The sequence below is a fragment of the Rhinolophus ferrumequinum genome, chromosome 9, assembly GCF_004115265.2.
Source record: "Rhinolophus ferrumequinum isolate MPI-CBG mRhiFer1 chromosome 9, mRhiFer1_v1.p, whole genome shotgun sequence".
NCBI lineage: Eukaryota > Metazoa > Chordata > Mammalia > Chiroptera > Rhinolophidae > Rhinolophus > Rhinolophus ferrumequinum.
The window spans coordinates 16,998,794-17,025,320 of record NC_046292.1 but is presented as its reverse complement, the minus strand read 5'-3'; the positions used below and the strand labels follow the sequence as shown (position 1 = coordinate 17,025,320).

At 53.6% G+C, this 26,527-nt stretch overlaps 1 protein-coding gene across 1 annotated transcript in view; it reads left to right on the top strand.

The window, feature by feature from the left end:
- RUNX3 (RUNX family transcription factor 3) overlaps positions 1-25,891 on the top strand; it is a 60,963-nt gene extending 35,072 nt beyond the window's left edge. Inside the window, exons 3-6 of the mRNA XM_033115963.1 lie at positions 556-712; positions 8,166-8,270; positions 17,693-17,851; positions 22,919-25,891. Of these exons, the coding sequence (XP_032971854.1) occupies positions 556-712; positions 8,166-8,270; positions 17,693-17,851; positions 22,919-23,463 (966 nt within the window). The 3' untranslated portion in view covers positions 23,464-25,891. The remainder of the gene's footprint in view (positions 1-555; positions 713-8,165; positions 8,271-17,692; positions 17,852-22,918) is intronic.
- The last annotated feature ends 636 nt before the right edge of the window (positions 25,892-26,527 follow it).

Sequence of the window (26,527 nt, the reverse complement as noted above, 5' to 3'; positions counted from 1 at the left end):
ACATCTTCTCAAAACACCACTTTGTTTTGCATTTTGCATTTTCTCTGCATAACGAATTCAAGCTCTGCGGAGGCTCATACACTGGGCCTGGGCCACATTTTAGGACCAAATTTCATACCCCAAACGGCTCTTGCATTACTTGAGTGTGGGAAGCAGTCCGGTTATTATTGGTGTTGATACTATTTTTACTTAGAGATTTGGTTGCTGGGAGCATGTTGGTAACTCTTTTGCTCAAGCAAAGGGGAGAGGGGAACTGCACCCTACATCATAGTGACTGAGCTTATTCTCAGCTCTCGCTTCGATCTAATTCAATTGAAATGATAATCTCACCAGACAAGGCTTAACCAGCTGAACTAGGCTTTGGGTATAGAAGGTAGGGATCTTGTTTTTGTTATATTTGGGGGAAGGTCTCTATTGTTTTTAGGCCTCCTCCACCCAGCATTTGAGAAATCCGCAGTGCGCCTGAGACCTAGGGGAGCTGCCAGCCCCGGCCCCTCCCTCCTTCGCCTTGCCTCCCCCTACCTTTCTAAGCTGTCCCCAACCCCATGCCCTCAGGTGGTGGCGCTGGGGGATGTGCCAGATGGAACGGTGGTGACTGTGATGGCTGGCAACGATGAGAACTACTCTGCTGAACTGCGCAATGCCTCTGCCGTCATGAAGAACCAGGTGGCCAGGTTCAACGACCTTCGCTTCGTGGGCCGCAGTGGGCGAGGTGAGCCGAAGGGAGACCGCGGGAGACCGCGCCAGCCCGACATTGGCAATGGCAAAACTTGGGGGGGAAGGAAGTTAAGAGTCAAACCTTGGGGTCCCAATAGGAGCCCCAGAAACAGGTCTCCGGGCCCAGCTCTGTCTGAAACAGTGATTGGGAACCCCTAGTATGCTACAGACCCCTTTAAAGATGTGAGGAAAATTAGGGTCTCTAGCCAGAAAAAAATCCACAATTTTCTCCCAGTTTCTGGGGTTTACTAATTCCCGAAGCCTGCCATGTCTCCCTTTTCCCCATGAAGTGCCCTGGTCTCACAAAAGATGCAGGGGGGAGATTAACAAGCTCAAAAATGGGCCTTTGGGCAGGCGGTTTAGAGGACAAATCCTTGGTCTGTGGGACCCAAGCACCCCAGCCACTCTCCCCACTGGGGCAGAATCTCCCCCACACTTTGAGGCTGCCTCTCCGCAGCTGTGGTCTCCCAAAGCCACAGTTTCCCCAGCCCTTAAGGTGGTTTAGAAAAGAAACAAATGCAGTACAGGATGCTGAACATTGGAAAGTGAGGCTTGAAGGCTACCATCGCCCACTCCAGAATCAAGGCTTGTTCGCCACCCTGCCTGTCTGATCTATCTCGGGCAGTATGAAGGAAAGCAGGACCAGACACCGACTTGGTGCCGCCAGGGGCTATTGAGTAGGAGGGACTGTTGGGACCTGAAACCCATCATCACTTCTGGGTGGAGAAGTCCTAGAAATCCTGTCCCGGAGAAATGAGGGCTCGCTGGCCCTTTAAGGGGAGCTGGCTGAAAACTGGGGAGTGCCCTTCCCAAGCACCAGCCTGCCCCTCCAGCTTTGTTAAGAAAGTAAGCTAGGTTCCCTCTGCTCCCAGTCTCGACAGAGGCGGAGGTAGAATTGTACTTTTCATCACCAATAAACAAGAGCTTTTCAAGATTTTAGTTCCCTCTGAGCCGCCAGCCCTGCTCGGAAATGGGCATCTGGGCACCATTTTTTTCCCTCTCCAACCTTGGTTCAATGTATACATACAAATGTCAAACATATTTTGACTTTTCAGCATTAATTAAAACCAGGGCATTATTTGCATGTAATAACTGTTTACTTGTTACTTTTTATGAAACTGAAATAGTTTACATTCTTTCAAACATTTCCTGTTCCTGTTGGCTCCCTTCCCCATGCACAGATTTCTTTCAAACGTTGCCCTTAACTGGTTGCAGGTTGATGGATGGAAAATGTTTGCTTTTATGAATTAAGCTTTCATTGCTGCTCCTAATTAGTCTCCAAGCCCCTTTTGTCATCCCCAATCTCTCAAGCCTTTTGCAACTTAATCCCAGCCCCAACCCTTAGTGGAGAGTTGCCACTGGTCCGAGGTGGCTGGTTTGGATGCTGGAACGGTGGCCTGGTCTGTCAGCCCAGGTGGCAGTGACTGTGAGGGAGGCCCACTATAGCTGCAGCCTCTTGGGAGGCAGGTAGAGGTCAGTCTCGGGAGTCCACCATGATATAGGAATATGGTACCGTACCCCCTCTCCAGGGAGGTGAGATACAGAAAGGGAAGGGACGATTATTCTGAGTTACAAGACCTTGTCTGGCCATTCTGCTGAAAATGATTTCCTCATGGCATTTGTGCCCACAGACCTGCGCCCACCTGGCAAGGCCTGCGGGGAGAGGGATGGGTTTCCAAAGCATGGGTGAGCATCATGCTCTTAGAACAGGCACGGCTGAGGCTGGACTGTGGCTCTGCGAGATGCAGGAGGCTGACTTTAAAAACCATTCTCACAGCCATTCTCTCACCAGGCTCAGTGGTCCTGGGAGGCAAGAAGAGGCCTGAGTGGGAGTTCTGATGCCTGTGGAACTTGTCAAAACTTTAGACCTCTGAGGCTAGTGGTATTAAACAACCTGGGCTCTAAAACCAGCTGACCTGGATTTCAGTTCCAGCTCCACCAGTGACTTGCTGGAGGATACTGGGCAAATGGCGTAACCTCTCTGTGCCTCAGTTTTCTCATCTGTAAAATGGGGGGGTAATAATGGTACCTACCTCATGGGATTTTGTGAGGGTTAAGTAACTTGGTACAAGTGTCTTGGTTGCCATGTACTGAGAGCTGGATACATGTTAGAGATTTTGTTACTTCAAATGCCTGGGACTAGAGGAGATCTTTGAAGTCCCTTTGAGTGGTGACAGTCACTGATTCTCTGATTCTGGTGCGGTTAGAGCGGGGGTGGGGGAAGCCCAGAAGGTGTGAATTGTTGAGTGGGAGAAGTGGAGGCGGGTGGCAGTGGAGAAGGAGTGTGCAGTGGTCCTGTGGCGAGCAGCAGTGCGTCTGCTGTGCCCATCCTGCCATTGGGAAATTCCCTTGGAGAGAACAAATCAGATTGACACAGACAGTTCGGACCACTTCAGGAGTTGGGAGAGGTTAGGGTTTGGGACCCAAAGCCTTTCCCTGGCTCTCTGACTTCTGCCAGGACTAAGAAACCAGATGGAAATTTCCACCTGTTTCCTTGCTTTTTATTCCTTGATTCTGTCTTAATTCCAAGAAGATAGCTTTCCGTGAGACATACACACACCACCGCCACAGGGCTCCATGATAAGTCTGAAGGTGTGAACTGAGGAAGGAAGGGAAAGAAACCAAATCATTGGTGTCTCCTGCAGGGATTAGGGCCGAGGCCCCTGCACTGCCAGACAAAACACCCCCTTCTTATAAGTGTTTCATAACACACCCTTTACCACCCACCATGAAATGCATAGATAATGTAGCCTACCTACTTATGAGCAGTTTCAAATTCCATAGCTATCATGCGAAGGGGGGGTAATTTATAATAAAATACCTATTTGAATGTATAAATGTTGGAAAAGACCACACTGACTGATGGACAGATGCTTGCCCCTCCGGCAGAAGCCCCGTGACCAGCACAGCAGGCCAGACAGGCGAGGTACGCATGGCTCAATGTGAACACGGCATTGCCGCCAATTACATGATTTTCTGAAGTTGTGAACAATTCTTAACAATGTTCTGAACAAATTTTTTTTTAAAAAACTGTTTCCTCCTGGAAAATTCAATAGATATTAAAAGTATGCCAAAAAATGTGCTTTGTTTTATGCAAAATTGAGTTAGTTTCATGGCTCCGAGGGTCTTTATAAGCAAGTTTTTCACACACAGGAAGAAGGAATACTTCACTGCCTTGTGCAGTGCTGGACATTTGCATCCTCTGTCCCCCACATCCCACCTCTTGAGGACCAGACACCACAAATCCCCAAAATGTTCTCTGGGAGGCAGCCACGGCCTCAGCCACGGCATAGGGTGAAAGAGAAAAGAGCTTGAATTCCTGAACTGTTGTTAACTGGTTGAAAAGAAACCCGTGTATGTGGAGAGTGGTTTGGGATGAGATGTGTGGGTGCAAGGTTAGGGGGACCACTGATAGGGGAGGAGAGAGATGGCTTCTTGGCTGATGTTGAGAAAACCCAGAGGGCCCCTGAGACCAAGGGGTAGCTTTTTATTTCCTGACCAAGACTTTTCCTCCAACCAGGCAACCTTTGGAGTGCCTTGATTTGCAATTCCTGCACTCCTGACTGATTGCAGGTTTGCCCTGAGGTTCCTGCACAAAGTTGTCCACTTCCTTTGTCTTCTCAGCTTCCTCCTCCAAGAGGGGGACAGAGATGGATGGATGGGTTTGCTGCCAGGCAAAGGGAGAGGCCCGGGGTCCTCACCACCCCTGGTTCACAGGGTCCCTGATCCCTGTGGTACCTGACACCTGCCCCTCCCTCCCACTCCTGCTCCCAGGTCCCAGCCTCTCCCTTCCTCCGTCCCCTCTGTGGGTACCTGGGAGGGGTGATGGTAGGCCCTGAAAGCGAGAGGCAACTGTTGTGGAGGTCTAGTGACCTCAGGGGTGGCCTGTGGTTTGCTGCCTGGTGGGGATGGGGGCTTTTCACTCCCCAGGAGCAGGTCCTTAGTATCTATGCAGAGGGGCAGGCCCCAGCACATTCTAACCTTTCTGGGCCCTGCCGGGATACTGTGTGACCTGGCCAACTCATTACCCCTCTGTGAGTCTCAGTTTCCTCAACTGTAAAATGGGAGCAGTAATCTGCCATTAATTATTTTAACAAACATTTGTTGAGCATCTCCTATGTTCCAGATGCTATCCTAGGGGCTGGGGACACAGCAATGAATAAGACAAAAATGCTGGCCCCAGGGAACTTACAGCCTAGTAGAGGGAGACAAAATAAAATAAATAAATAGATGGATTATTAGAAGTAATAAGCATTTTGGGGAATTGAAGTAGGGAGAGTGGGGGTAGGAGGGTCTATGATGCTTCCAACTGAGCTTCTTAACCTTTTTTCATCCCACAGACCCCTTTGACAGTCTCAGAATGTTTTTTAAAGAATAAAATGAAGCACAAAGGATTACAATGGAAACTAATTCTATTAAAATGTAGTTAGAAAGACGTCTTTTAAAAGTGTGATAAATGTGCTGCTTTGTTAGCGTATTAAATAAGACGACCTAGCAATGGGTCTCATGACGACCACGATTTTGAAGTTGTGACGAGCATAAAAGATATTTAGAGAAATCTGCAATGTCTGTAATGTGATATGTAAATATCTGTGACATCTGTTGTGACAAGGTCACAGGGACTGCTGTAATGCCTCTGTGGTTTGTTGCCTATGTTCATACGAGAAGGATGCTAGATTTCATTTAGAGGTTAGGGACACTACAATTGCCATGTCTTTTCCTATCCTAGTTCACAGGCCCACTCAGTTCTAAGGGGAGGCCACGGATGCCAAGTTAAAAACGCCCACTTCAGATAACGTGAGCAGGGAGGGCCTCACCGAGAAGGTGACTTGTCAGTGGAGACCTGAGGGAGGTGAGGTGCGAAAAGGAGTACTAGGGGGCGTTGGGGCCCATCCACCCAGGGTGTTCAGACCCAGGTGCTCTGGCTCTGGGCTGTCACCTACACTCCCCATCGGCTTGCTGCCCTGCAGCACCAAGGAGGTAACGGAAGAAGAGGCCCAGGCATTGTTGGAAAGTGCCTGACTGGTTGGGAGTGGGGGAGTCCAGGAGGGAAATGACCTCAGAGTTAGGGAAAGCAGTAGGGAAGGAGGGCCTGCTGGAGGGGGTGGACAGGGGGCCTGAGCCCACCTACCTAGCATTTCCCTAGTCTTCTGCACATCCTGTTTTCAGAAACCATGGAAAGTGCCCCCATGGGCTGAAGCGAGGGGCCAGATTTGTCCCTCTGACTCAGGACTTCAGAGGCAGGTGCAATTTGCATTAATATCCCTACCTCCAGCCCACTGGCTGAAGAAAATTCTTCCAGAGAGGCCCCACTCTTTCAGTTCCAGTCACACCTCAATTTAAACCCCCACCTCTCATATCTCAGAAGCCCTTGAGTTCCTCTGTGTCGCCCTGGCAGCCTTGCTGCTTTACTTTGGTTCTGGAGTCTCCTGTTCCTGGGGCTACAGTTTTCACTTGATCACTAAACCAACAAATACCCAAAGAGAACCATGCAAAGGGGACTGTAAAGGGTCGACCTATCCTGAGTTTTCATTTCCCACCTTGAAGTGGGGATATCAAAACCCACCTCCCTGCCTTGGAGAGTTGTTGGGAGCACAGGGGCAGCAGAGGGGTCCACCTAGGCACCCTCCCTCAGTGCCCACCCTGAGCCAGCCCTGGGAAACACAGGCGCCCCAGGTCATTGGCCCCTGCCCTCAGTGGGTCCCCAATGCTATAACTGGGGTCCAGAGATAGGGGTGTTCAGAGAGGGATGCCAAGTTTGACTTGTTCCCCCACACCCTCCCAATATCATTTGTGTGGAGGCTTTGATTGGGTGAACAGAGAACAGATTGGGTGGGGGTGGAGGTGGGGTGGAGGGCCTCACACTTCAGGGAAGGTGCTGGGAAAACTGGGTTGCCCTTTGAGGAAAAATCCTTGTCTTATACCACACCAACCAGTAAACCCCCAGAAGAATCAAAGAAGTAAGTGCAGAAAGTAGAGAGAACGCTGTTTATCAGAGGTAAACCTTTTATCTGCTTGTTACCTGGGGAAACCTGCCTAAACATGAAAATGATAGGAGAAATCACAAACCAGAGATAGAACTGAAAATGCAAAACAGTTCGGAGTCAGAAAGCGAAATGTAAAGGCCAGTGAACTTGGAAACTGATTGCCACAAATAGGACATGGAAAGTGTTAACAAGCTTAATATAGAATGACTTTTTAAAGGCACTAAAACCTTAATCGGAAAGTATAAAAGAACATGAAGACATAATTTGTGTTGGATTAGAGCAGCTAATAAACATTAAAAAGTTTCAATCTCAGTAGTAACAGAAGAAAGGCAAGTGAAGTCTGGAGCGTGTAAGAGATCTTCCAGTTTGATAGACGTCACGATGCTGGTGGCACCAGGGTGACACGTGGCCTCACACCAATCATGATGACTCTGGAGAGTCATCTCACTCGAGGGATCAGTGCCCCTAAATACGTCCCAACTCTGCGATGCGATGAAATCACTCACCACTTCTTGGAATCAATGCTAAGGAAATAGGCAGAGACGTAGACAAAGATTTTTAGAAACAGAAGGTCATTTTCGTTTTATGTTAAACGGTAAAAAAACAAATTATTATTTTAAAAGGTTTTCTTCCCCCCCTCTCAGGAATTTTGAATGGAGACTTTGGAGCCAAATGTCTATCTAAAAATAGAACAGAGTTCTGGAAATAACAGTTGTGTCTACAAATGAAATGTCTGCAGCTCCCAAATCAGCCCTTTTCCAGCCCCAGCTGCACACACCAATAAGAAATTAGCAGCAATATAACTACCCGAGAGTAAGGAGATGGATAAATAAAAGATGAGGCTCCCATGAGTTGAACTATTTTGCAGCCATTAAAAATGAAGTTGATGAAGAATTTTTAATGACATGAGAAAGTGCTTAGATGTGATGTTAAGTGAAAACAGTTCAAAAACATACATTTTAGTATCCCTGCAACTATGTAAATACATATACCCATCCAAAAAGGACTGGAGGAGAAAACACCCAAATGGTAACAGTGTTTATCTTTGGCTAGTGGTTTTCTTTTTTATGTTTTCTGTGTTCTCAAAGTTTTCTATAAAGACGACTGAATCACTTTAAGGAAAAAGTATATACCCATCCTTGCACCCCATCCCAAAATCGCAAGGGTCTCTGGATAGTAGGAACAACACAAACACAGGCTAAGAAGCAGGAAATAATCCAGGGTGGCCAGAAGATGGGGTGGGGGGGGGATGTGTGTGATCAAGTGGGTGCCAGACCTCTCGGAGCCTTGAGTGCCAACTCCAGCAGCTTGAACTTCACCTAGAGCCCCACCTTCTGTCAGGTTCAAAGGGGAGAGACCTGCCCCTGCTGGAAAGTTAGAGGTTTCCTGGAGAGGCACACAAGGCGTGTTGTGAATGGCTCCACATGCCAACCTCCTGCCTTTATTCCCCATTCCCCCCAGGGAAGAGTTTCACACTGACCATCACCGTGTTCACCAATCCCACCCAAGTGGCCACCTACCACCGAGCCATCAAGGTGACCGTGGATGGACCCCGGGAGCCCAGACGTAAGTGCCAGCACCACTGAGCCCCCTGGGTCGGGGAGGAGGGTCCAGTGGGGGAAGGGATGCAGCCGAGGTCAGAAAGATGGCACTGGGTCTCAGAAGCACTCCCATGGGGGTTGTGGCCATCTGGTCTATACCCCCACACGCTGTGTGCCTGCCAGCAAAGCCCCTAACTCTCTGTGCTTAGCCTGGACTTCTGGAGGCCAGTGAGGAGGCTGGGAGGGGGAGGATCAGCTGACCCCTCCCCCATGGGATGACTTCCCACTGGGGGCCAGCTGGAGAGTATGGATTGCGTTCATTAAGGAAAAGGCTTCAGATAGGGTGATTGTGGGTGTGTGGTGGAGGGCTGGAGGTTGGGCCAGGTGTGCCCTACTCCACCCCAGCTTCCTCTGCCAGTGGCTGAGGGAGGGAGCCATTCAAAACAGGAGCTAGTCTGGATGTGAGGACATATCCCCTCCTTGGAAACTTTTGAATCTCAGTATGTGATTTACTCAAATCGCACAGAGCCCAGGCGCTCTGACCCGAGGACCCACACTCTCGAGATCAGGAATGCAAATTTGATTCTGCAGTTATTTATTGAGCACCTACTATGTGCAGGGAGCCCTGGTCCATGCATTTTAGCATCAAAGAGAATTTGTGTTTAATTGCTTCTGCCTGCTGAAGGACCTGGAGTTTGCAGATTCAGATTGGGGGAAACTGGAAGGGCAGCCGCCACATAGTGGACCAGCGGCCTGTGTTCATTGGATGAATGAGTGAGTGAATGAATCAATGCATGAAACAAAGAACCGGTTGACTATCTCTGGACTGGCTGCTTCCAGAGCTCTGACCAGAGCTCTGGTCTGGACTGTTTGTCACTGGTGGCACGCTCACCTGATATATTTGAAAGCTGCCCTATCCTTCTCTTTCTTTGTAATTGTGGCCCTTTGCAGTTTAGAAAACCCTTTCACATTCATTGTCTCATGGGATCCTCGTGACAGCAGAGCCAAAGGGTCACTGGGTTCCAGTGAGGAGAGAATCCAGGCCTGGAGACATGAGGATCCTGGCCAGGACCTCACACTCTTAGCTTCAGAGAGGCGCCCAGTGTCCCAAAGACAGCTTTTGATCCTGATTCCGCATGGATTAGGCCCGGGGCAGGAGGACAAGCTCCTGGTCTCTCCTCAATGCCCAGGAGGCTCACAGTAGGAGTGTGACTAGGCCAGGGTGTGGTCAGCGAGGGCCACCCAGGCCTGGCCCTGGGCCAGCTCCTCCCTTCTTGGGAATCAGGCAGGCCTGGTTCCCCATCTGTCCACTCCTGGGTCCACTCCGGCATCTAGCCACTTGGGAAAGGCTCAGAACTGGGCCGGGTGATTCTGGAAGAGTTCCCTCCAGGCCTCTCAGGGCCACCTGAGCTCCTGCACATGGTCAGCAGGCCCAAAGGCATTCAGCTCCCAGCAGGCAACTGCTGTGGCCCACATTCCTGCTGCGATTAGACACACCCCTGGCCTTGGGCTTCATGGCCCTAGGCAAACCGTGTCTTGATTTTTGGCCTCAATTTTGTCAACTGTGAACTGGGTCAGTGGTCCCAAAAGTCTCAAGGTGGTGATGGCTGGAAAGCCCTTGTGAGCCATAGGCCGTTGTATAGAGAGCAGATTCTGAAGCAGCTTGCCTGGCTGGGGGTCCTTGGGCAAATTGCTGACCTCTCTGGGCCTCAGCTGCCTCCTCCAGTAAGTGGGATGATACCACCCACCCTGCAGGCCTGGAGATCAGTGCTGACAGGTGGACAGCATCTGGCTGTAGTCGCGGGAAGGTCCTTGTGAGTCACTGTGAGTGACGATCTGTTTATCCCTGATACCTGGCCACCCCCTGCACTCCCACCAGCACCACCATTAGGATGGCTGCTGAGAACCGCAGCCCGTGGTAATAAAGGAATAAGTTTCTGTTGAAGGAGATGATATCCTACTCTAAGAATCCAGGGACAGAATCAGGGTGGACAGGAGCCACAGTTGGGCTCAATGTTGTGATGTTGCAACACTAACAAAGCAGTGAGCCCCTAGTCCAAAGAGGCATGCAAGGCCGGGGTGGGGGGGGCCATTTAGAGCCTGATGGGAGGTTCTCAGGGGCCTGGCAGTGCCTGGAATCCCTCAGAGCCCTCCAGGTTCAGCCCACCCAGCCCAGAGCTAGCCACCAACCCCTACTGAGGCCCCTGGATGAGGATTTCCTTTCTGGGCCTTTCTCCTGCTTTGTGACCCAACCCCATGTGAGGCTAAACCTTCTGGAGGGTGAGGTGGGAGTAGGGGTTGGTCCCGGGAGCCAAGGAGTGGAGCCTGCAGCTCCCTGAGGCAGCTGTGGGTTCTGTGGCTGGGTCGTTCCCCTCTGGTGCCCTGCAGAGCATGCCCCATGTGCAGCCAGGTGTCCGGCTGGGTTTGAAGGCTGGCTTGGTGGCTTCCTGCCTGTGTGGCCTCGGTTTCTGAGGTTCTCAATGCTGGTGTCCCTCACAGTCACTGGGGGCTGGTTAACAAGCAGGTGGCCGAGAGGGATCCAAGATATGGATTCAGTACAGTACAGGGCCTGGTGATTTGGTCGTGGACCACGGTTTGCGAACTGCTCACCCTGCATCTTCCAGGCTTAGCAGTGCTGGTACCTGAACGGGTAGGACCCCGGTTCTTCATCCTGCCTGCGGTAGGGGGCGGGCTGCTCTGGCATCTTGCCTGTGGGCCCTTCGCAAAAATGTACATGGAATGATTTCAACAAACATTTTCCTGGGCAGCTCCCGTGTGCCAGGCACTGTTCTAGAAGCTGGGGACACTGTAGTGAAGCCAACAGATGGCTCCTGCCCTCTTGGGTCTCACACACTGAGGGGGGAGAGATGGTAAACAGTTCTGTTGTCACCATGGCCACAAGGCCCTACCTGATCTATGCCCGTTACCCCTCTGTCTTCCTTCTCACTCACCCCACTCTGGCTGCCCTGGCTTCCTGGCTGGTCTTTGACAGGGTTTCCGGGTGGAGATTCCTACCTGTTCTTGTGAATAGTTTTTCGTTTTCCCGTTCCTGAATCCCAAGAAAAGTTGGTCGGGAAATCGGGAAAATCGGCTCCTTGAACCCAGGTGCTTGGTAGTATCGGCTGTCACTTTGTGGAAACGATTCATCGTGGAGTACAGAAAACAGTTTATATCTCAGGATTTGGGAACGGGAACGTGAAAAAAATTCCTGAGAACGGGAGGGAATTCCCGCCCGGAAACCCTCGTTCGAACTGGGTAGCCATCCTCTTGCCTCACACCCTTTGCATTGCTATACCCTCTCCTGGAACAGTTCTCCCCAGACACCCCCAGGTTCGTGGCTCACTCCTTCCCACCCTGAAGTCTTTCCTCAAAGTTTGCGGTGAGCCCTCTCCTGACCACCCTGTTTGAAATCGCACACACAGCAATCCCCCCACCAACCCTTACACTTCCCGGCTTTAATTTTACCTCAGGCCCTGATCGCCTTCTAAGATGCTATACAGTTCACTCATTTATTTCATTTCTTTTTCACGTCCCCCCACTATTGTATACACTCCACAGATCAGAGGTTCTTTCCTCTGCTTTGCCAGGCACTGGTAAAGACCCCGGAATACACACCTGAGCACTTAGTAGGTGCTCGGTAAATATTTGTGGAATAAACGAAGTAAACAAATGATTAGCTCATTTAATTTCAGGTCATGTGAAGTCCTATAAAGAAAAACAAAGCTGGGAGCCAGGAGGAAAGTAGGGGATGGGACACAGCAGGGATGGGCGACACCTCCTGACGAGGTGACATTTGAGCTGAAGGAAGTGAGCAAACCGCCATTATGGCTGCTGGGGCCTCCAGACAGCATGGACAACAAAAGTGGCCCTAAGCCTCCACCTGGGCCTTTGAGGCTCCTGAAGTTGCCACAGTTGCATTGTCAGCTCCAGGTGAGGGGGATGCCCCAGTTGAGGAAAGCTGACTGCTCCTGGCCCTGGCTCCCAGGACCCCCACGGTTCCCAGGGGAGTGCACCCAGCAGGAGGGAAGGGGTTAACCTCAGACCTCCTGGGTTCCCCTAATCAACCCCAGGCCCATGGGAGCCCCAGTTGCGGCCCTTGGAGGGAGCCGCTTGCCTCCCTGCCCGCTGGCCCCTGGCCAGCCACCGACCGGCTTTCATCTGCTCACAGGGGGCCGATTCACAGCAGACCACCCGGGGCCCAGCACCCGCCTGTGATTCCACGCGGTTGTTAAGAGTCGGGTGTAAATCTCCTGACAGGCCGCAGAGCGGGCCTTGGGCCCGAGTGCCCCACCCCACAGCTGGGCAGACAGTGGCTGCTGTGTCTGGGTTGTGGCTGCACCAGAGCTGGGCCTGGCAGCCGAGGAGGCAGCCGAGTGGCTTCAGATGGGTGAAGGGCTCCATCACTGGGGCCTACATTGTTCCCCGCAGATGACCCTTTTCCTTGGCCCTGCGCAGCTCTGCTTCTCCCTGCTCCTGTTAGCCTCCTGTCCCCCTCCATCCAGCTGAGGCAGGACACTGAGCCGGCCTCTTGCCACTCAGACCTCACTGCCATGCATCTCTGCTCTCCTCTCCTGGAGGTCTTGGGAAACCAAGACCTTGGCTGCCAAACCCCATGCAATATGCTGACCATTCTGGGCTTGACCACATATATTCACTTTCCCTTCTGTAAAATGGGGATGACAGTAGCAGTCTCTCAGAGGGTGGTGGCCTTTGGAGACAATATGCATGGCCCACCTGGCACAGTGCTTGGCAATGTTGGAGGGGCTGTCAGTGATTGGAGCCCAGCTGCTGGAAGCTGACGGGCACCCTAAGCCAGGTCCTGTGGACCAAGGTGTTCTGCTTTTAAACATTTGGGGTTTGTCCTCAGCTCCTCCTCACCCTCAGGGATAGACAGTATGATAACCATTTTACAGGTGTGGAAATTGAGGCCCAGAGGAGGAGAGGGACTTGGTGTGTTAGAGCAAGGCGTGATTAGAGAGCTGGCCTCTCAGCACTGAGCTTCAGAGCAGGGCAGGGCTCCCGGTAGAGTCCACTGAGACCCTGTCATCTATCTCTTCCCCAGGCCCATCCTCCCGACCCGCAGAGAGCTGTTCTGGGTCCATTGTCTAGAGCCTCTGATTTTCAAAACCCAGGCTTCCTTTCCTGCAATGATGGGCTTCCGGAAGGGAAGGTGGCCAACTGCCTTCTGTGTGACCTCAAGCATGTCACTGACCCTCACCAAGCCTCAGTTTTCTCACTTGTAAAATAGGGACATTGGTAGACCTCCCTTGCGGGCTGACACAGGATGAAACAGGGCGGTGCATGGCAACTGCTCAGACTCGGGAGTGGAGGAAGCAGTTAGCATAGGCTGCTGTTTCATGTCTGCTCCCGCTGGCTACTGCACTCAGTCTGCAGCGTTGCTGTGGGGGGGCTCAGTGCTGGGAGAAGGAGGCTTCCTGGAGGAGAGGCTCCTGGGCTGAGCCGCAAAGGACAGGACAGCATTCCTGGCCGGGGCTGTGCCTGAGCTGTGGCTCTAAAGTGTGGGAGGCAGAGAATACTCGAGAAACCCTGGGAACAGCAACAGCATATGGAAGTGGTGGTGGATGGGGCCCTGAAACAAGCAACCCTGTCTTCTTCTGGGGCCCTCGTATTGCCAGTGGTTGATCCTTACACTCTTAAGTCAGGAACTTTCAAAGCTAGAGGGACCTCAGTGAGCAGCCTGTACAGCGGGGAAACTGAGGCTCAGCATGAAAGGGCTGAGCCCAGGTGACCAAGGGAGCCAGGTCAGAGATAGCCACTCAGCTTCAACTGTGGGTAGCTGAATCAAAGAGCTTTATTCTGCAGGCCCATCTTTCCTCAGGCACAGGAAGTTATGTTCTGTTCCCAATGTGAAGGTCTGGGCCCCGTGGCACTAAGACTCTCTGGCACCCTAGCCACGTGGAGCCGCCTTGGCTTCCCTTTGCCCCCCCTTGGCAGTAGCTCCAGCTTTCCACAGCAACAAGGAAGCAATTCCTGAAGTGCTGTTAAAACTCCCCTCCTCCAGAAAGTCTGCCCTATGCGAAAGCAGAACAGCACATGGTCGGAGCATGTGCTCTGGGTCCAGATTACCTGATTTATATCCCAGACCAACCACTTAACATAGGTCTCAACTTGAAGCCTCAGTGGCCCCATCTGTGCAATGGGAGCAAAAAAGAAAATGTCGAGAGAAAGAGCACTGGACTTGAAGTCAGGGACCAATGCTGGCTCTGCTATCCAGGTCCGTGTCCCAGACACGACTTAACCATCCTGGCCTCAGTGTTCTGGTCTCTAATATGGGGATGATCATCCTGCCTGTCTCAGCACGGTCCAGAAGACAGTGACCCAAGTGGATGGAGCACGTTCACAAACCTTTTTGGGCGCCATGATTGGCGCCATGATGGGGCACTGTGGCTTAGGGTGGGGGAAGGGGAGTGTGACTTTAGTGAGATCACCAGGCTGCAAGCAGCAGGGCCCATCCTCGAACCCAGGCCAGCTGTGAACCCCGCCCTCCTTCCACCGGACCACAAGATTAACTGTAAACACGTTGTACACAGTGTGACTCAGAAACGGGACTTCATTCGCCTATGACGATAATACCAAGGCCTGAGGTTTTGCACCAGCTTTTGTGTAGCTTCATTGGCTCACTTCAGGCTTGTGGTTGACTAAGACACCCAGGTCTTTGCACCTAAGCTGCTGTCAGGTCAGTCTGCGGTCTCCAGGTCCTTCCGGACGGCTTCCTGCCTGTTGAGATTGTTCTGAATTCATTCGTACCCCAGCTCATCCACTTTGCCCTGCCATTTTTGGTGGCCTCAGCAGCGAGGGCAAGAGTTCCTTCAAGGCCTGTCAGGGCTGAGGCCGAGCTTTGTGGCACTCCCCTAGAGACGACCTCTTGAGGTGTATTGCTAACCAGTCCTCGGTGGCTAAGGTTACACAACCAGCCAGAAAATGAAGTCTTGAATTTGGAGGTTACAAACTGGCAATCCCTGAGCAAGACACATCCTACAAAGTGGTCGGTTTGGCCTTTTTTTCAGTATTTGCATTAATTGCCAACATATAAAATATAGGAGATTTTATATAAAAGCAGGTTTATGGCTTCTCGTGGTCAATTGGAAGCTCCTGGTCAGTTGGAAGCTCTGGCAGCACTGGGCCCACCCCCATCGGGGCACCAGTCAGCTGGACTGGATGGCAACTGTCCCTTCTACAAGGCACACCCTCTCCATTCTGCCCCAGGCCCTCCCCGTCCCAGGTGCCTCATTTACATGACTTGCCCACCCCCATAGGCATCGGAGTTTGCAGCCCCAGCTCCAACCCACGTTTTCCCCTTTGTTGCCAAGGTCTTGTGAGGCAGCAGCAGGGAGCCTGGCTGGAGGACCAGTGGCCTCATTCTAGCTGCCAAGTGTCCTCTGGGCTCTAGGGCTGGGGCCTCCCCAGAGGAGAAAGTGGGTTCCCTGGTTCTTGGGGACTTGCTAAACTCACTGTGGCTCCCAAGACTACCTGTTCCATTTCTAAGGGCTCTCAGATGCCCGCTTGAGCCTGTGGCAGGGGTGTGTAGGGAGGCTGAGGGCCTGTGGGGGACCTGGAATCCATCGCATTCCAATTTTGAGAACCAGAAATGAGGCCCATTCCGAGGCCTTCTCCTCTGTCCCCTCTGTCCCTGCACTCCCAGTGGCGGTCAACAGTTATTTCACACTTTTCCAAGCCCCCAGTGTGCCATTTCCCAGGCCTGGGGAAGGATGGTGAGGAGTTCTATTTTAGCTCCCACCTACTTCTCTCTTCTCTCCCTGTCAGTCTAGAAAACTCCTCATGTCACTGCAGAGCCAAGGACTCAGGCAAGCCTTCCCCTCTCCCTTGGCCCCTCTCCACACTTCTTTTCCAAGGGATCCCAGGCCCAGGAAATCCTTCCCCCTTCCTCGCTGTGTGACCTCAGGCAAGCCTCTTCACCTCTCTGAGCCCCAGTTCTCTTGCCTGTAAGAAAAGGACCAGGCCTGCCTTCCTGGCTTCCTCCCTCAGGTCAGGTGGAGTGGAATGGGCCAACCTCGCTGTTGGGCTGAGCAGCAGAACCCAGGAATGCTCGGCTTTCTGCGTGAGCCGTCCATTTCCGTGTCTGCCCTGGAGAAATCCCCAGAAACACAGGGCTGCGAACAGGGACATTCATGTGAGGGAATAACAGGAAATTCGGAAGCAGCCTAAGAGCACCTCCGAGAGGGGCGGCTGAGTGAACCCCAGTGGGTAGGATCCGCGGAGCAAAGGGCATCCTTGCTCAGACTCCGGAGCTTTTGCGGGAACTGGGAACTCTGTTGTTTTCATGGGACTGGCTTAGCCTCCCCGTTTTACAGATCAAAAACCAGAGGCAGAGCTCCAGGGTATGCTACTGAAAAAACAAGTTACGGAATGATACAGCCAGGCTGAGACCGTTCAGGAAAGTTCCATGAGAATCTTGCTCTGTGTTTTCCAAGCATGTGAAACCAAAAAGAGGCTGGAAGGAAAGGCCTCCAAACTGATCACATAGGCACTTCTGGGGAGGGAGTTAAGATGGCCTCAAGGAGCCATAGCCTTGTCTGTACTGCCTTCATTTTTGTAGATACTCATGTGTCGCTTGTGAAATGTAAAACAAGTCATTGAAAAGTGGTGTGTGTTTGTGTGTGTGTGTGTGTGTGAGGGAGTGGTCCCTGCACCCTGCTTGATGTCATGCAGGAAGCCCTGGCGTGGCCTCTGCTGGCTGCACAAAGGACCCCTTGACCCTGCCAGCACCTCCAGGCCTGGGGTCTTTTCTGTATGGGCCATGGCAGAAGGGTAATGGGAAATGCTGGCAGTTTCTCCAGGTACAATGCCCCACGCCAGGTGCGTGGGTCCCTGTCCCCAGCTTCCAGTCAGAGAAGGGAGTCCAGCCCCTTAGTGAGGTGCCCCATGCCTGTTCGCAGCATGCAGGTGAATTTTTCCTTCCATCTGAGGCTCAGAGAGGAGAAGGCAGGTGCTGGGGTCACAGGTGACTCAGGGCTGGAGGGGGCAGCGGTCCCATTTCACGACCACCTCCCATCATTCTTGCAGATGTGAGGGGTGAGGTCTGGGAGGCAGAGAGAGGGTGGCAGCGCTCCTGGGTTCTCTCCCTGGCCCCTACGGGAGCCTGCTTGAGCCACTTGCCCATGCCTGGTGTCTCAGTGTCCCCTTCTGCCAAACAGTGTGTTGTAGATGTTCAGGAGTGAGAAAGGGTATTCCTGCTCAAAAAGGTAGGGGTGAGATCATCACGGCAGCCCCAGGGCAGCCCATGTGACCGTTCACTGTTCAGAAAGTCCTTGGAGAAGCTCAGGAAAGAGGTTGGTAGTGACGTAAGGGTTCTCCCTACAGAGGCCTCAGGTTAGACCTCAGGGAGAACTTCCCTGTGGAGCGAGGCATTTCTGTCCTCTGAGACTCTTGGGAACCAGCTGCTGACGGGCTCCCCATGCTCTGCAGGACACCGGCAGAAGCTGGAGGACCAAACCAAGGCGTTCCCTGATCGCTTCGGGGACCTGGACCGGCTGCGCATGCGAGTGACGCCAAGCACGCCCAGCCCTCGAGGCTCGCTCAGCACCACAGGCCACTTCAGCAGCCAAGCCCAGACCCCCATCCAAGGTACAGCAGAGCGGGGGCTGCAGCGGGGGGAGGTGGACGGGGACCTGCACATGTGTCATGCACTGCGCCGCCCTTGTGTTATAAAGGAGGCAGCTGTGCTCATTTGCTCCTACAGGTATTTCTTGAGGGATGCTCTGTGCCCAGGTCTGGGCCAGGCCCTTCATTCATTCACTCAGCAAACATTTATTGGCACCCACTATGTGCCATGCATGGTGCCTGGCCCCAGGGATCAGCAGAAACAGACACGCTCCCTGCCCTCCAGGACCTCACTGTCCCCTGGGGAAATGGACGTTAACCCCATGGTGCACCCATTAAAACTGGGGCATGACTTGTCCAAGGAGGCTGTGACAGACATGTCCCTACTGAAGACAAGTAGGGACAAGCCTCAGCTTTCTCATCTGAAAGTGGGGTGGTGGTGGGTGCCTCTGCCCGGGGCTGGGGTGACATCCAGATGTCGTTACTGCACTCAAGCAAATCTTTGTAAACTGTAAAGTGATATTGCAGCCCTTGGAGAGAGACACAGCATTGCCCGGGAAAGGCCGCACCGGCCCGGAGACTCCTCCCAAACAGGAGGGAGGCCCAAGACGGGGGTCTGTATCCCTGTTGTCTGGATGGATATAGCAGGCACAATCGAAGCTAGGTCTCAGGCAGGCCTTCCAGTCTAGATAGATGCCTGACACATAGCAGGTGCTCAGTAAATGGTGGGATGATGAATATTTACTCTTTTCCCGGCTCTGTCAGCCAGTGACAGAGGGTTTAGGCACAAGAGGCTGTGTGCACAGCTGACCCTTGGGCCAGGCTGGGACAGAGAGCACTCGTCAGCAGTACTGGACACAGGCAGAGTGCTGGCTGCCATCGTGCACTGTGGGTATCATTCTCGGTCCTCGCGAGCCTGGTTAGAACTCATCTGGCAGATGAGTGATGGTGGCAGACTTGATGCAGTCCCTCAGTGTGAAGAGAAGTTTCCTTCCGTTCTGGCCTGGGAAGCTGGGCCTTGGTCTTGATAAGGTGGGAAGAGACCCCAGGTCCAGCCACTCTGAGCCCATAGACTAGCGAGTTTGAGATACTCAGCAGTTCTTGAGCCTGGGGGCTGCAGGGCAGGGGTCTGACCTCAAGAGGCAGTGAGAGATACTCAGCATTCTGGATTCATGCCCACTCCTGCCCAAAAGCTATCTGCACAAGCCAGCATTTGTCAAGATACAGTGCCTAACACTGCAGGCTTTACCCTGCCATGGGCAGAGCTGGGGCACAGTGAGGTACTGGGGCCCAGCCAGGGAACCCCAGAATCCAGCAGGGAGGGATGAACATGCCTTCCTATGCAGTAGCTCCCTTGGCAGGAGAGCCCATCTCTGCCCTCCCACAGTTGTGTGGGCATCGCTGGGGGAATCAGTGCCTGGGGGAGCCTGAGGCAGGCTACCCACCCTCTGTCCAGCCCCAAAGGGCCGGTCTGGCCCAGCAGCAGGCAGAGCCCCTGTCTCCACTCTGGGGCTGGGAGAAGAGACGGGGCCTGTGAGGGGCATGGCTAACGCAGTCCTTCCCCTTTGGCTGCATCCGAGGCAGGGCCCCCAGCCCTCCCCTCACCACCCACAGCACTGGGCCTCAGGCTGCCTCTATGGCCCTTTGACCCAGCCAGGCTCCCCCCTCCCCAGGCCTGTCCCCTTTGGAGTGAGAGGAAGGGCTCTTGACAACCAGGACCAGAGAAGGGGCATGGACTTTGCAGTCAGGTGCACTGGGCTTGGAATTCTGGGTCTGCCAGGCACTGGCTGTGTGATCCTGGGCAAGGCGTCACTTTACCTCTCTGAGTCTCAGTTTTCTCATCTACAGAGTGGGAAGAAAGAGGTACCTGCCACAGAGGGGTGTTAACAAGGCTGGGTTTAGGTCTCTCTCATTGGCCCTCCCCTTCTTTTAGGATGAGCGTCTGCCTTCAGAACACATCACCACCACTTCTCCTGGTGCCTGTTAATAGCTTTGACCCCCGGCTTTGGTCACTGTCAAGCAGTGCGGAGGCCCCAACCTCTCCATACCCCAGCCCCTGGCCCCCCGGCTGCGGCCGCCCACAGTGGGGGCTTCTAACAGCTCAAAGGGCTCATTCAGCCACCATGCAGCAGCTGGGGCAATTTGGAGAAGAAAATAAACATTTCCTTCCAGTGTTGGGATTGGCTGCTCGACAGCCGGCCAGCTCTGGTTTCCTGGGGCTACTGGGTTGGGGGGGGGATGGGGGAGCAGGAGCCTCAGGGGTGCTGAGGGCAGACACTTCCCCACTACCCTGGGAAGGAGGCAGGAGGGGACAGTGGCAGTCAGGGCAGGCCCAGCTCAGAGCTGGCAGCCCATGTGAACTCCAAGGGTTCACACCAGGCCCAAGCCCACCTTGCACGGCCTTGTGTTTCCTGGGCCGCAGCCCAGCTGTCACTCGCATCCTGGGGTCCCTGTTTGGGTTTCCTTTGCTTTGACAATGGGGTTCCTGTCAGTGGGCAACACTCACTTCCTGGGCTCAGAGCAAAGGCGTCAGTCCCGTGCCTGGCTATGCTTGTGGTGCCAGGCACTGCCAACAGGCCTTCTCCCCTGGGGTTCCCAGATGAAGGCTGGGAGCCAGGCACCTCTGACCCCTAGACTTCAGTCAGCGCTGACCAGCCAAGGGACCTGTTAGGGAGGGTACCAAACGTTCCAGGAGGACGCTTGCCCCCACCTTGAGCCCGGAGCATTGCTCCATTCTAATCCTCAACGAGTACCAGAGCCCACTGCTGAAGAAAAACCCCAGCTGCGTTGGGAAGGCCCCAAAGCCCAGAGAAGTTACAAGTCTCACCTGAGGTCATGCAGTACCTCAGGCAGATCTGGGAAAGCAAGAGGCCTGAGGGCACCCGCAGCTCTGTGTCCTCAGCCAAGCCTCAGTCACAGCAGGCAGTGCCCACCTGGAGCTGCCCGTGGGGCAGAGGCTGGTCTCCCTGAGTCCTCTTTAGTGGGATGCCACAGAGGGGCTGGGGCCAGACACATTTCCCCTCAGGACCACTGCTTGGGGCTCATCCACCTCCCCACAGCTGCCCAGAATCATCTGCCTTGACCAGGGTACAAGAAAGGCCCAGAGTCAGGGGCTCATCTTTGCAGGGCTCTGAATGGCCCAGTTCTCCTGGATGCCCAGAGCAAGAGGTGTCATAGCTGCCACAGTAGCGCAAACCCTCATCAGGCCTCTACTCTGTGCCCAATGTAAGCATTTTACATGTGTTAGCTAATTTAATCCCTAGGAACTGTTATTGTCTCCATTTTTCATGTGGGAAGGCTGATGCACAGAGAGGTTAAGTGACTTGCCCAAGGACACACAGCTAATAAGTGTCAGAACCAGGATAAGTATCCAGCTGCAGAGACCGCACAGTTAACCTCCGTTCTGTGCTGCCTCAGAGATGGGACAGCTACCTATTAGGCCTGTATCGGGGCTCAGGACTGGAACCCTAGGATCTTGTGCCAGGGCCAATGTGCTGTGTGACCCTTAGGCAAGTGCTTCACCCTCTCTGGGCCTCAGTTTTCCTACCGAGAGTGTTAGACTCAATCCCAAAGCCCCTTTGATGCTGAGGTTTGGGGGGTGGGGGGGGTCTGTGACTACAAAGGTAGGGGGCAGAGGCTCAGATGCCCTTGTCTTAGAGTCCAGTGCGGAGCCAAACTGGGGGAGTTGGGACAGGGCCCGGGCTGGACACTCGGTCTTTCTTTGACAAGGGCAGGGCCCAGGCCAGGCCACCAAGCCCCTCTTTGCTCCTGAGGCAAGTGAAGGTGGCTTCTCATGTTCAGGACAGCCCTGGAGACACAGGCCCAGGGCAAGGTGTGTGGGGGTGGCCAGAGCTGCTGTGGACCTAGCCCCCGCCACACAGGTGTAAGCTCACGTACCCTAACCCATCCCAACCCACGTGGGCAGGAGAGTTGCAGGCATGCACAACACCCTAGCAGAGAGCAGAAAGCAGAAGCCTCATGAGGAGTTTTCATCCTTTTTGCAACATCAGGAAAATCTTTTTACCTCAGTTTCCTTACCTGCAAAAGCAGGCTCCAAATCTCAACTCACAGGGCCATTGCAGACCCTCTCCATACCCATGGTCTTTCCAGCTCTTAACTGGGAGGGAGGCAGAAGCTGCCAGGCCAGGCCTGCTGGGAGGCCTGAACTGTCCCTATCAGCCCCCTACACCCTGAACAGCCCAGGCGGGGGCCCACCTTCATCCCCTCCACAGGCCTCTACACTACTAGGCTGTGCACCACTAGAAGAGCCTCCCCCCAACACCTGGGGGCAAGGAGGCCGCCATGACCACCTGCGGCCCAAGTACCTGCTCCGCCTGCATCCCAGGAGGAACCATATTCAGAGTTAGGAAGGCTTCCAGCCCCAGGAATCCGGGCCAGTAAGAGCAGAGCCCAATGTAGAACTAGGGAGCAGAACCAGAACCCCCATACATAGGCCTGTGCACCGGAGCCCTGTGGGAGCCCCGAGGTCATTTTTTTTTTTTTTATAAATTTTATTGGGGAATATTGGGGGACAGTGTGTTTCTCCAGGGCCCATCAGCTCCAAGTCGTTGTCCTTCATGGGCGCAGCTCAGCTCCAAGTCCAGTCGCCGTTTTCAATCTTTAGTTGCAGGGGACACAGCCCACCATCCCATGCGAGAATTGAACCGGTAGCCTTGTTGTTGAGAGCTAGCGTTCTAACCGACTGAGCCATCCGGCCGCCCCTCCAGAGGCTCAGCGGCAGCTCATTATCTTCAATCTAGTTGTGGAGGGCGCAGCTCACTGGCCCAGTGGGAATCGAACCGGCAACCCGGTGTTCAGAGCTCACGCTCTAACCAACTGAGCCATCGGGCCGCCCTGTTCTTTTTTTTTTTTTCAATTGTATTTATTGGGTTAACATTGGTAATAAGATATAAATTTCAGGTGTACAACTTGGTAATACCACATCTGTGTACTCTGGTGGTGTGCTCCCCACTAGAAGCCTACTCTCCTTCCGTCAACATGTATTTGACCCCCTTTACTGAGATTAGTCTTAAAGACGGCCTCTGCGGCGATGTTGGGCTGCCACTGACCCTCCTCCTTGCTGTCCCCCAGGCACCTCGGACCTGAACCCTTTCTCCGACCCCCGCCAGTTTGACCGCTCCTTCCCAGCGCTGCAGACCCTCACGGAGAGCCGCTTCCCCGACCCCAGGATGCATTACCCGGGGGCCATGTCGGCCGCCTTCCCCTACAGCGCCACGCCCTCAGGCACGAGCATCAGCAGCCTCAGCGTGGCCAGCATGCCGGCCACCAGCCGCTTCCATCACACCTACCTCCCGCCGCCCTACCCTGGGGCCCCGCAGAACCAGAGCGGGCCCTTCCAGGCCAACCCGTCCCCCTACCACCTCTACTATGGTGCGTCCTCCGGCTCCTACCAGTTCTCCATGGTGGCCGGCAGCAGCGGTGGAGGTGACCGTTCACCCACCCGCATGCTGGCCTCCTGCACCAGCAGCGCCGCCTCCGTGGCCGCCGGCAACCTCATGAACCCCAGCCTGGGCGGCCAGAGCGATGGCGTGGAGGCCGATGGCAGTCACAGCAACTCGCCCACCACCCTGAGCACGCCGGGCCGCATGGACGAGGCTGTGTGGCGGCCCTACTGACCGCCCAGGTCACAGTGGACTGCGCCTGATGGAGGCAGGGACCCCAGGAACCTTCCCAACAAGTGGCAGGCCCAGCTCCGAGGCTGACGGCAGGAACGGGTCCCATGCTCCATGGCAACCATGGGCCCAGGGTCCACGGGTCCCAGGGCCCAGAGCTGGTGGGTGGCTCTGAAAGCATCTAGTCCAGCCACATCTTTGTACAGAGGGGACACCACCCCCAGCGCAGATCCTAGTCATCTCATCCCACTTTCCTGTGAGAAAAGTATCCTACTGCCACGTCCCCTGGTGACCTGGCTGTCCCCAGCTATGCCCAGTGTTGTCACGAGGCCTAGGTCTCCAGGGATAGAAACCGTTTCTTATGAAGAGAGAGGCGGCATTTGCCCACACCGTTTGGCCTCTTATCCACGGGGCCCTAGAAAGACCTCCTCATCCCACCTTCTTCAGAGACGCTGTACCCCATGGGCCCAGCCCTTCCTCCGCATTTACACAAATTGAGTCAAAACTGGAAGGTACCCCCACCCCTGAGAGGGATTCCCCTCATTGTATAGACAGGAAAGGGACCCATCCAGAGGACTCAGGAAATCACTGGCAGAGATGGGATGAGAACACCCCCCAAACCAATCCCCACAGCTCTGCTTCCCCACAATTCCTAAGAGCCAAGAAGCCCCCATCCCAGTCCCAGCTGTCTGTGGGTCCCAGGCCCCAGAATAGACTAGCCTATGGCAGCAGGTCCCTAAAACCAGGGAAGGCACCTGCATCCAGGCCCTCCATGCACTTTACCAGACCAAGGCATTCACCTGCTATTCTCGGGGTGAAGGCCTGGGGATTCCCCCTTCACCCAAGGCTGGTCTCAGAATTGCCATTTTTGGAGCGAGCACAAGGACCAGAAAGGTCCTAGCAGAAAGCAAGGGTGAGGGGTTATGGGGTCAGATGTCAGCATCCCCGTCCCACCGAGGTCCAGCCAAGCTGTGCATGCACCGAAGCTCCGGCTTGGTGAAACTGCCCAGCCAAATCTTCCAACCGCTGACACACAACTCTCCATCTTGAACCAATCTGTGCTCCAAAAGCCATCTTGAACAGAAACTAGTTTTTAAAGTCGATTTTAGGAAAAGAAGCTTCAGTGAAACATTTTCAAACACATGGTCTCTTTCAGGTAAAGCTCCATGATAGTGCACAATATCCCTTCCCCTTTCCGAGTATGGAATTGTCGGGACCTCACTAACTCAATAGGTCATATTCCTTCAGCAGCATCCCACCAACATCCCCGAAAGGCTGGCCCTGGTGGGGACCAAGGGAACACTGATGAGATGCTGGAATCTCACATCTGTGGCTCTTAGACATTTGACCAAGAGGATGTGTGGGTGTTCTGGTACCGGTGGGTGGGGCGTGAGGTGGAGAGCAGTGGCTGCATGATGGCTGAACAGAAGAGCTGGAAGGGCTCACCAGCCTCAGCCCAGCCCGCCCTGTGCTCAGAGGGGAAGTACTGCCCCTTCAGTTAGCAAATGGAAAAGCAAGCCTGGCCCAAGGGGTTCAGGCTGCATGGATTCTCCATCTGAATTCTTTAATTGTAGAAAGGCTTAAGTGGAAATGGGCAAGAAAAACTCAGGAGGGGTAGATGACGTGGTTTTAGCAATTGGTTCAGCCACATCCTCTGGATGTGGAAATCTCCCTACAAAATGCTCCTCAGTGGTTGTCTCTCATCTCTCATATCTCTCATGTCTCTCATTGTCTCTCACGGTACTGTTGTTGCCGTACCACCCCCGACCTGTAATAACAGCCAGATCACTCTCTGGCAGGTTTGGAAGTCCTTCTGGTGATCCTACTCAAAACCTTCCTGCTGCAGTTTCTCTTGTCCTGCCCTCTCTAGAGAAAGCAGTCTCCATCTCTTCAAAATAGATTCTGGGAGTATCCTGCTGCCTCCCTGCACCCAGGGGGCTCCACACCCCTTTTCAAGAAGCAGCTACAAACCCATTATCCTTGTATCTTCTTCACTCCTGTTCTCTGTGGTTGTAGACTGGCCCAGGCCTGTGTGGAAAGCACCCTCAGGTTCCCAGTGCCCAGCACTTTGTGGCCCCGCTCCAGAGTACTACCCTTTCCTGATAGCCAAGCCCTGGTAGGGGTAGAGACAGGAAATCGACCCTACCCACACCCCCTGACTAAAAGTGACAGCAGTCATGCTGAGTCTGTTTTGAAGTCCCATAGTGGGTACAGACAACCCAGGCTTGGACAAATGGGTCCTTCTTTACAAGGCTACTTTTAAGCTGTAATGGGCAAACACACTGATCTAGAAAGCACAAAGAAGCAAAAGTGTTTTTGATAACGATATTACTGTCAGCCTTGGTGGTGGGTACAGATCCTTTGTGACATATTGTCATGCTGAGGTGTTAATACCTGCTACACTCACATCTTCCATGAAACCATCCCAGAGCTGGGAAGAGGGAGGGGAGGGGTGGGAACTGCTTTGCACTATAATTTGCTTGGTGTGTTTGTTTTTAATGCACAACTTGCTTGTACAGTAAACTCTATTTAACTGTAAAATGGAATTTTGACTGATTTGTTATAACTGAGATATGTTGAAGGATCCCAACTCCAGGCTTCTAGGGCTGTGTGCATGGGGGGGTGGGGAAGGATGGAGACCTCCCCCTATGGCCGAGGAGGACCGGGGCAGAGTCTGGGGGCAGGAACAGGGCTAAACCCACTGCATTAAGACCCCAGTGCCTTGGCCTCTCTGCATCGGCTCCGTCAGGAATGGCCACAGAAACCGCCCTGGGCAAGTGGAACCCGTGCAGCCTCCTCCTGATACAGCTGGGACCCCAAAAGAATGTCAGGTCCTCAAGGCGCCACCACCCCGCCTCCCCTCTCAAGTAGCCTGTGATTTTTCACGAGTAAACAGTAGATATGTACCTCTTCAACTACGTTCCCAGGCTCGGAGTTGGGGAGATGGCAGACAGAGGCAGGGGGAGCATAAAGCAGCCTCGGTGAGAGTCCCCTCTAGGACCTGTGTCTGCTAGAACAATGGCAAGTGAGCAGCGATCAGAACTGCAAAGCCAGCAGCGATGTCAGC